Here is a 10925-nt window from a genome sequence, read left to right as displayed (position 1 = left end):
GCTTTTCATATTTTTAACTCGGCATTCATTACATTAATTGTATAAAATAACCTTCCTCTAAATAAATGATAAAAGTGGACGCTTGTGATTATTTTTCTGTTTAAACCTGTTATTTTTTTTACTCACCTATCTTCATAGGTCTTAAATTTTTTAAACGGATCCACGTTTACCTTTCGAGTCCGGCCGGTAAAATCGCGACATATATAGAGGACGCGATACCCGGGTTGTGACAGTCTAGAACCGCTGGCGCTCTCTAGCGGCTGGCAAACTCTCTTTCTACTCAATCTAATATCTTCCTTACCGACGAAAGAAGCGCTCACGTCGCAGAAAGATGCGCATGTGACACTACTTTCGTTTTGGTGCGCACATGCCTTTTCCGGTAATCAGTCACGATGGTGTGTATAGCGTTTTAAATTTTTCTACAAAAATCCAATTGTATCACAGTGATCCTTTAAAAATAAGCCAATATATTTATTTATTCGCATTCCTAAAACGCCGATTTTCAAATTAAATATAATATCGTTAAGAGAATCTCTTTTTTTAAAAAATTAAAGAACCCTTTTGTCCTGATTTTTTGAGGTTATGGTTCGTAGTGCAAGTTTATAACGTTTATAATCTTATAATATTGACGTTTTTTCAGTTTTGTGCCCGGAAATTTTAAGAAACTGTGATTCGTGAAAATATCGGTGGTTTTGTGGGAAGTTTAAAAGCATTGTTTTTCTATTTCAGGGTCGCGTTAGGACAAAAACCATCAAAAAGGCCGCTCGGGTCATAATCGAGAAATACTACACTAGATTAACGCTTGATTTCGACATAAATAAACGAATATGCGAGGAAATTGCTATCATCCCGAGCAAACCGCTCAAGAATAAAATCGCTGGGTAAGTTTTATTAATTTTGTTATCTTCAAATTCTTTTATTGACAGTTTTTACACTCTTTCTCTATTCCATGTTGCAAAAATTCTGAACGTTCAAATGAACGAAAAATTTTTCCCCATTTTTATTTTATCCATCAATATTGTTCCAACTACAGTTTAAAATATGCATTATAATTCTGTTTGAATAATAAATGAATTCTAACATAAATTAACAAATATTTGAGCCGTTTTTATACATAGTTATCAGTAAAAAATCTCGTTCATTTGAACGTTCGGAACTTCAGGTATATCTCTATTCCTCCTCGTTTAAATAAATTACTACTTTTCCATTTTTTCTGGTAATTTTTCCGTTTTAACCCTTTTCTCAACCAAATATTTTTCGTTTTCATTGAAAATTGTACTATTTAGTTGAAAATTCGCCTATTTGGTTAAAAATTCAACTATTTTGTTAAAGTCATATTTTTCTGTTAGCAATTTCAATTGTTTCGCTGAAACTTCGTATTTTGGTCAGCAAATTCGTCCTTGTGGATTAAAAATCAAATTTTTTGTGAAAGTCATTCTTCTTGGTTGAAAATTAATTTTTTTCTGAAAACTAAGTCTTAGACTTGAAAATTAAACTATTTGGTTAAAAATGAACTATTTGTTAAAAATGGGTTTCTTTTGCTTGAAAATTTAACATTCTAATAAAGCTTTTGCATCTTTGTTTAGAAAATTCGTCATTTTAGATTAAAAGTTTATCTTTTTTAGTAGAAGAGTTTTTATTTTTAGTAAGAGTGAATTTTTTGTTTTTGAAAATTCAACTATTTTGTTGAAAATTCATCTTGTTTTTTTTTTTAAATGTATGTTTAAAAGAAAATTGCTTTGAAATCCATCTATTTCGTTGAAAATACAATTGTTAGTGGTTAAAATTTAATCTCTTTTTGTTTGAAAATTCTATTTTTTATCAAATTTTTTTATCAAAATTCCACTATTTGTTAAAAAATTCAAACATTTTGTTAAAAATTCGTTTATTTTTCTTCAAAATTCAATCATTTTTTTTAGCATTTATGTTTTGGATTGAAAATTCGTCTTGTTTTGGTAGAATAGTAATTTTTCTTAAATGGAAATGAATTTTGTCGTTGATAATTCACCGTCTTCTAAAAAAATTGCCTTTTTGGCTTGAAATTTGAACTAATTCGTGAACAAATCAATCTTTTGTCAAAAATTTAGTTCTAAATTTAATTATATTGTTCAGGGTGCCCGCTGGACCAGGCAAAACAGGGAAATGACAGTGAATTTATTTCTTGACCGGGATTTTTACAAAATTTGTATTTTAAAAGTTTTGTCCAACTTTGATTTCAACCGTTTTTAAATAATTTCCTAAATTGTGATTTTTATAAATGATTATATTATTTAGTTTAGAATGCTTAATTCGAAAATCTTTCACTTCAAAAATTTTCCATTTTAGATTTTGAATTTTTAAACGTATATTTTAATTTTAATAATTTAAAAATGCAGTTTTAAATGTTAATAAAAATTAAAAATCAAAAGTTTTTAAAATCGAAGATTTTTTCATAAAAAACAGGGTGGCTGCCAGGCTAGGAATCCGGGAATCGTACGAATTTTAAGAAGAAAAATCTGCCCGAGTTCGATTTCAACAGTTTTTTAATGTAATTAAAGGGCAGTTTTGAAGATTTAAACACTTAAAAATTAAAAGCATTTGAAGTTAAAAATTTTTGATAAACAATTCTAGATCCGTTCAAATTTTGAGAATTTCCAGATTGTAACTATTTTAATCCGAAAGTCTTGATAAGAATTTAAATTAAAATATCATTTATTCCGATAATTATATTTTTAAATAAAAATTTTCATGACTTATTAATAATATATTTGTAATTCAGAGTTTCAGGTCTCCCTTTGTATTATTCTTGATATTAAATTTCATAAATAAATTTATTAATATATAATTTTTATTTTTTTAGCCATTAAAAAATGTAAACGTGCATTTCAGTATTTTCAGCTTAAAAATAAATCCATAATAATATAGTCATAATTAAAGTTTTTTATTAAATTAAAACTATTGTGAGTCCAAATTGTTTATTTTTTATCCCATTTAATTTGAAATTTCTTAATGTAGAAAAAGAATAAGTATTTAATATTTAGCAATATTTCAGTGTTCATTTAAGACGAGTAAATTGATACTAATTATAAAAAAAATTGAAACTGAATTGTTTTACATAGAAAGCTTTGAACCTTTAACTTTTTGTAAAACTTTTAGCGTTACAATTTTAATTGTATAATAATTGAACACGTATTTGTAGAAAAAATTTGACTAATTTTAAGAGATTTGTAGAAGTTTTGGAGAGATTCAAAATTAATTAAAAACTTGAAATTATTTCAAGTTATTTAAACGAAGTGTGTTAACATTTATTCAGAACCTATAAATATATTTTAAAATTAATCGAAATTTCCTACAATTTTTGAAAATCCAACAAATTAAATAAAATCCTTAAACTCTTCCATGTTCTTCTTTGATGATTTTTTAAATCTCTTAAAATCTTCGTAGACTTTCTGTTACAATAATTTTTTAAAGTGAAAAATCATTGTCAAATTTCCTGAGAATCTTACAAAAATTTGTTATTCTTTTGTAGTCTTTTAAAATTCTTAAAAAAATTCTAAATTTATTGTTTAAAAATCTAAATTATATTTTTAATTCGAATCTTTTAAAAACTTTTAAATATCTCTTAATATTATTCCTATATTTTTACAAATAATAACTGTTCTATTGTTATTTATAATTCTTAAATTTAATTTTTTTTTTATTTGCAGGATTTTCTAAAAGTTATAGAAAAAATTCAATTCATTTTGAAATATATTTAAAAGAAGGAAAAAAAATTCAAAAATGATTTTGAATTTAGAAAAATTTAAAACCACTTCTTGATTTTTTAAGCTTTTAAAGGATGTCTAGACTATTTAAAATAAAAATAATTTGACTTCTAATTTATGAACTGTTACGTTAAAAAAATTATTAAAAATTTTCTAATGTGTCTAGCTTAAAATTACTTCAAATAATATCATTTTAAAATTTTTTAAAGTTCATTGCTTGATTCTTTAATTTAGACTATTGAATTTGTTAACGTGGATTTAAATTTTTGGAACTTAATCTGAATCTTTGGACTCTATAATTTATAAAAGTTCTAAATTGTTTAGTTTATTTGCATTTCACTTAACATTGTTTAATTGAAAAGTGTTACTATCTCCCATTTGGCGTGACAAATTAAAACGACAACCCTGATTGTTATAAAGTCTTTTTTGTCGTAAATACAACCGTTCTGTTAAGCATTGATCTTTTTAGATACAAAATTCGTCCTTTTGGATTAAAGTCTTATCTTTTTGGTGGAAGTAATTTTTCTTGATTAAAAAGTATTCCTTTTTGGTTGAAATTTCAACTTTTCTTATTGAAAATTCAGTTTTATCGCCAAAATTGGTCTTTTTGGCTTGGAAATTCAATTATTTTGTTAAAAATTCATCTATTTTCCTAAAAAGTATTTTTTTTGTAAGTAATTCAATTGTTTCGTTACAAATTTGTATTTTTTTTTTTTAAATAGAAATTTCATGCTTATGAATTGAAAATCATATTTTTTGTGGAAGTTATTTTTCTTGGTTGGAAATTCAATTTTTTTTTTAAATATGGCTGGATTGAAAATTCAACTGCTATTTGGTTACATATTTAACAATTTTGTTAAACATTTCTTTCTTTTGTTTGAAATTCTAACTATTTTGTGAAGAATTTTTTTTGCGTGGATAATTCGTCCTTTTCGATTGAAAAAACAATGGTTTATGGTTAAAAATCGAATTTTTCCTATTAAAAATTCAATTTTTTTTTATTTCGTCTTGTTGACTGGAAACTTCCACTATTTAGATAAAATTTCTAATATTTTATTAATAAGTCTTTTTTTTCTTGCTTTTAAATTCAATTTTCGTTGAGTTTTTATGTTTTCCAATTGAAAACTCATCTTTTTTTATAGAAAAATAATTTATCGTGGTTGATATTAATCGTTTGTTTAAAAATTCAAATGTCTGAAAAAATGCTCTTTTTGACCTAAAAATAAAACTGTTTTTTTTTGTGGGAGTTACGTCTGTTTTAATAGAAAATTCGTCTTTTCTTAATAAAGCTTTATATTTTTTGGTCGAAATCTTTTTATATATTTTTTTTATTGAAAATTTATCAATCTTGCTTCAAAATAATGTTTGTTGATAATTTAATTTTTCTCATTGAAAAATCAGTTTTGTCTAAAAAATTCATCTTTTTGGTTTAAAAATTTAACTATTATCTTGAAATTTATTTTTTTTTGCGTGAAAATTAACTTTTTTGTCCAGCATTTGTATTGTTCGATAGAAAATTCGATCTTTTGGATTAAAAATTGATCTTCTTGGGTAGAAAATCTGTTTTTCTTGGAGGAAAATGATTTTGTTGGAAAGTTTAACTGAAAGAATGCCTTTTTGGCTTGAAAATTCAATTATTTGGTTGAAAAATTCTGTATTTTATCCAAAATGCGTCTTTTTGGTAGAAAATTAATCTGCTTGGTTGAAAGTGGATCTAATTTGTTAAAAATTATTTTTTTTTTTTTGAAATTTCGTTTTTCGTTATTTGAAAATTAATTTTTAAAGTACTAGATTAACTATTTCATGTTCAGTTAAAAATTCATCTACTTGTTTAAAAAAATTCATTGCTAGGTTCAAAAAAGAACAAATTAATTTCTGTAATAATTCGTGCTGATCATACTTTTTCCGTTTTAATTGATTATTTCAAAAAGTATTTGATTTATCATAAAACTTGCTCTTTGTTTTGCTGTTCTTTCAAGTAAAGTTTCTAACAGGTTTTGTCATAACTTTTTCTGTAAAATGGTAGAAACTTTATTTTCACTTTAAGGGCATGTGACACAGCTAAATACCTATATTACCGACCTCACTTTTTCAGTTCACTGAATGATTTTTTTAACCTAAGAACTTGTTTTATAAATAAAATATCGAGCTGAAACTTTGGAAAATGTATTAGAGTACAATAAAGTACGTTTAGGTACTGCATTTTCGTAGAAACTTCACTGAAAATTATTTTCTCTTTTTTCTGAACCTCGACATTTTTTGAACGTTCCAACTTTTTTTATACATAAAATATCGGTCTCAAACTTTGAGAAATGCAAGAGCCGAAAGAAAACTACGTTCAAGTACAAATCTTAATAATAAAAGATGTGAAAAAAAATTTTAACTATCAATTCCATCGGCATCAGCCGGTTACGTTGTACACGAAAATACGAACCCTTTAGAGCCTCGTCTAGTGGCCGCCAGGGTTCGTATTTTCGTGTACAACGTTACCGGCTTATTCCGAAGAAATTGATAGTTGAAATATTTTTTTTTACATCTTTTATTATTAAGATTTGTGCTTAAACGTAGTTTTCTTTCGGCTCTTGCATTTCTCAAAATTTGAGACCGATATTTTGTGTATAAAAAAAGTTGGAACGTTCAAAAAATGTCGAGGTTCAGAAAAAAGATAAAATAATTTTCAGTGAAGTTCCTACCAAAATGCAGTACCTAAACGTACTTTATTGTACTCTAATACATTTTCCAAAGTTTCAGCTCGATATTTTATTTACAAAACAAGTTCTTAGGTTCAAAAAAACATTCAGTGAACTAAAAAAGTGAGGTCGGTAATATAGGAATTTAGCTGTGTCACATGCCCTTAAGGAAAGCCTTTTTAAAATTATGGAAGATATTGCTACTTTTTTTTCTACGAAAAATTTTAATCATTTTAAGTTGAACTCTTCCCAATATTTTCTCTTTTATAATAGGTTGTTTTTCAAAAAGTTGTATTATTTTTGGATTGGAATTTGGAGTAGCGAGGTATACACGAAAATAATTAACGAAAATAAAATTTTGTTTTTTATTTTCTATATAATTTTCAGAGTCCCTAGGTGTGTAAAACTTGGTCAGCTATTAAAAAATGTTAGGATTAAACTAATTTTTGTTTTACCTGCCACCAGGTTAAAATAATAACTAAAGGAAATTTCGTAAATTTTATAATTTCGTTTATAAATGTTGCAAACTTCAGTCAAATTTTTTATTCAGAGTTGAAAAATTTTGCCGTTTTTTTTTTACAGAGAAAATCCGCAAAAATTAAATAGTACGGGTTTGAAAGTTATAAATATTTTCAAAAAACGGACATATGTTGCAGTAAACAAATACATCTGCAAAAGTTTTGTTAAACTATCACGTTTTTTCTAAATGGCTGTTGTTCATATAATAATGAAGATAATTAGGCTCAAATACTGATGAATTGAAGGTGGTTTCGGTTTTTCCAGATGGTCTAAAAAACATTTGTTTAGGGAATCGAAAGTCGGCAAATTTCCGTTGAGCGCGAATGAATCATGGGGCCGGAATATCCCATTTCTCAGAAAAAAATATTTATCAAAACTATATTAACAATATTCTATAACTATATTAATCCTTTAAGGGCCAAGCGTTGGTCCCGTTGAATAAACATTCCGAAAATATTTCAGAATGTATGATCAGTGTCATCTATTTTTGAAAAAAAGTATTTGTATTTTTATAATTTTCTCGATTTTTATTGAGTATACGATAAATTATGACTACCTTGCGAAATGCAGAGTAGTTACCAATATTTAAATGAACTCACGTTTACTTAAATTTCGATTTTTTTGTTTTGTCGGATTTTCAAAAACATACACACTGGGTGAAAAAGACCCGGAGATAAATTTTCGTGGTGCATTTTTCCACCGCTTTCGAGATTCTGAAGCTACTAAGATGCTCTGTACGGAGTGTACAGAGTTTATACCTCTGAAAAATGACGTATTACTTACATGGGGTCAAATTGACCCTAGCTAAATTTAAAATGTTCTCATACTAAATCTATGCATGGTTTCAACTCGAAAAAAATCACAGACGCTATTAAACACACTGAAAGTAGATTCTGATTGTTTTTCTTTTTTTTTTAATGGAAATTATTTTGAGGTGTATAGAAAAGTTCTGAATATCCTCTTCAAATTTTCGTCTGGAGTTGATGGTGTGGGCTCATTCTGACCCCGTACAAGTGATGAGGGTTAATTAAATTCCTCAATAATAGTAATTCTTCTGGTACTAACTTAAAACCATTATTCCCAATTTTATTATATCTTAAATATTGTTTTCAATGCAAATAAAAATACGCCTCACAAGTTTATTTTATAATTATATTATTTTCAACCGCAACTTTTGCGATTTTTATACTCACAAAACTGACGAATATTCCTATTATTCTTCTATTTGAATAATACTTTAAAAAAATGTTAATCCTCTTCAATTTTTGGTACCAAGTTGAATATTTGCATCTTTTAATTATTTTTTTCTTAAATTTGTATCTGTAACCAGAATTTCTTGTTTACAGTTTCGTGACGCACCTTATGAAGAGGCTCCGCCACAGTCAAGTGCGTGGAATTTCCATCAAGCTCCAGGAAGAAGAGCGTGAACGAAGAGACAACTACGTTCCTGAAGTTTCTGCTTTGGAGCACGACATCATCGAAGTTGATGCCGAGACCAAGGACATGTTGAAGATGTTGGACTTCAACAACATTCCCGGTCTTCAGCTGACCCAACCTACGGCGCACCACCAGTATCAGAACAGGCGAAATTAAGCAAATTCTTTTTTTCACAATACAAACATGTCAGTCTCGCCGTTTTTAAATAAATAGGTAAACTGGCCATTTTTCTGTTAAATCCCTTCCTTTTAGACGTCAAATTATTCATTTAATATTCAGATGTAACCAGAAGTCAGTCATCTAATGTCACTCGTCAGTCATTGACTTCCATGAGTCAGTCATTTAACGGCTCGCGTCAGTCATTGGTTGGCATGGCTCAGCCTTTTATTGAAGTGAGTCAGTCATTTAGTGGCACTCAGTTATTGAATGGCACGCGTCAGTCATTGGTTACCATGAGTCAGTCAGTTATTAAAGTAAGTCAGTCATTGACTGACATGAGTCAGTCATTTAGTGGCACGCGTCAGTCATTGGTTATCATGAGTCAGTCATTTAGTGGCACTCAGTCATTATATGGCACGCGTCAATCATTGGTTGTCATGAGTCAGTCTGTTATTAAAGTGGGTCAGTTATCGACTGACATGAGTCAGTCATTTATTTATCGACTGACATGAGTCAGTCATTTATTGAAGTGAGTCAGTCATTTAGTGGCACTCAGTAATTGAATGGCACGCGTCGGTCATCGTTTGTCATGAGACATTCAGTTATTAAAGTGGGTCAGTCATTGACTGACATGAGTCAGTCATTTAGTGGCACTCAGTCATTGTATGGTACGCGTCAGTCATTGATTGTCACGAGTCAGTCAGTTATTAAAGTGGGTCAGTTATTGACTGACATGAGTCAGTCATTGAATTACACGTGCCAGTCATTGGTCTTCACGAGTCAGTCATTAAAGGGGGTCAGTCATTGACTGGTATGGGGCAGTCTGATATGAGTCAGTCACTGAATTACGTGGATCAGTCACTGGCTGACATGCATCAGTCATTTATTGAAGTGGGTCAGTCATTGGATGGCATGCGTGATTCATTGGTTGTTACGAGTCAGTCAGTTATTGAAGTGGGTCAGTCATTGGGTGACATGAGTTCTTCATTGACTGACGCGCGTCAGTCAAAGACCGAGATAAGTCAGCCACTGAATGACACGCGTCAGTCATTGAATATAGTGGGTCAGTAATTTAATGACACTCTTCGGTCATTGAATCGCATGCGTCAGTCATTGGTTATCATGAATCAGTCATTTAATGACACTCGTCAGTCATTTAATTACGTAGGTTACTTATTGACTGACATAAATCTGTTATTGATACGCATCAGTCATTGGTGGATATGAGTCAGCCAATGGCTGACATCAGTCATTTAATTAAGTGTCAGTCATTGGCTGACATAGGACAGTTATTGAATGGAACACGTCAGTGGCTGAAGTACGTGGGTCTGTTATTGACTGTCATGAGTCCGTTATTGACTGACGCGCGTCAGTCATTGGCCAATATAAGTTAGGCATTGAATGGAATGAGTAAGTCAATGGCTGACATGAATCAGTCATTTAATGACATGCTTCAGTCATTGAATGACGTCAGGCAGTTATTGACTGACACGCGTCAGTCACGAATACAAGGTAAAATAACCCTTCAAAAATCTTAGAACTCGACCATAGTACCCTTCGTACAGTTTCTAAGATTCCTGGAAGTCACAAAAAAGGATGACTTAAAAACTTTCTGCATGTTATATTTATTTGAAATCAGTTTTTGAAAAATTTATTATACTCATATTTTTATTTTTATCTCATCATTATTTTTCTTCTTCCGCAATTAATGCAGATATCTTTAATTATCTCTCATTCTTCTATTTCTTACGACGTGTTTCCTTATTTTGAGCGGTTTTTTTAGAGAGGCTGGGGAATCTTCTCATTTAGTTTAAAATAATTTTTCTTGTTTTATCATCGTATTTGGAAAACCGAGGGGAAATTTAATTTTTTGAGGATGAAATTGAATCCTGAAGGGAATGGCTCTCGTTGCATTTGATCACGAACGCTGCGAAAGGAACTGGAAAGAAACTTTGACCACGAATTTCGCAAAGAGTCGATTGGTTGGAAGTACTCAAGATGGCAATCGTGCGAACAACCTGGTTCAAACATCGTGGAGAACGCGACTTTTGCCGTTTGCATGGAACTAGGCATTGCACTTGTTCTTTGATTGTGGGCAGGGTATGGATATTCTCCCACACTGGTGCATATAACCACGCGCATCGTCAATGACGTAACTAAAATTCTAAGTGCCCGGGTCTTAAAGAAGCTCCTCTGAAATATAATTTAGTTTTTCATTCTACAAAAGAATTCCAGACATCACATTCTTTTCTATTCGCCTCTTCCCCCTCCCCCTTTTTTTAACGGATTCCTTTTTTTTGTTCCTTTTCGAAAAATTTCTCGTGTTTTGTGCTTAAATGCGAAATGGGTTAATAGAACATATTCAGAAAATTTTAAC

At 29.6% G+C, this 10925-nt stretch overlaps 1 protein-coding gene across 2 annotated transcripts; it reads left to right on the top strand.

Annotated features, from left to right (window-relative positions):
- The first annotated feature begins 306 nt into the window (after positions 1-306).
- LOC117181530 (40S ribosomal protein S17) lies at positions 307-8608 on the top strand. Of its 2 annotated transcripts, none has more exons than XM_033374312.1 (3): positions 307-395; positions 730-881; positions 8299-8608. In XM_033374312.1, exons 1-3 carry the CDS (start codon positions 393-395, stop codon positions 8543-8545), a joined length of 402 nt encoding a protein of 133 aa, XP_033230203.1. In that variant the 5' UTR covers positions 307-392; the 3' UTR covers positions 8546-8608. The 2 variants fall into 2 exon arrangements, with proteins under 2 accessions (XP_033230203.1, XP_033230204.1); XM_033374313.1 differs by lacking the exon at positions 307-395 and adding an exon at positions 567-585.
- The last annotated feature ends 2317 nt before the right edge of the window (positions 8609-10925 follow it).

The sequence above is a fragment of the Belonocnema kinseyi genome, chromosome 10 (assembly GCF_010883055.1).
Source record: "Belonocnema kinseyi isolate 2016_QV_RU_SX_M_011 chromosome 10, B_treatae_v1, whole genome shotgun sequence".
NCBI classification, from domain to species: domain Eukaryota; kingdom Metazoa; phylum Arthropoda; class Insecta; order Hymenoptera; family Cynipidae; genus Belonocnema; species Belonocnema kinseyi.
The sequence above is the reverse complement of the archived record's forward strand: the minus strand, read 5'-3'. Positions and strand labels throughout refer to the sequence as shown.

Bases quoted from the DNA above. Each gene is read 5' to 3' on its own strand.
- LOC117181530 (XM_033374312.1), top strand. The intron at 882-8,298 runs GTAAGTTTTATT...TCTTGTTTACAG, and splicing joins CTCAAGAATAAAATCGCTGG to TTTCGTGACGCACCTTATGA.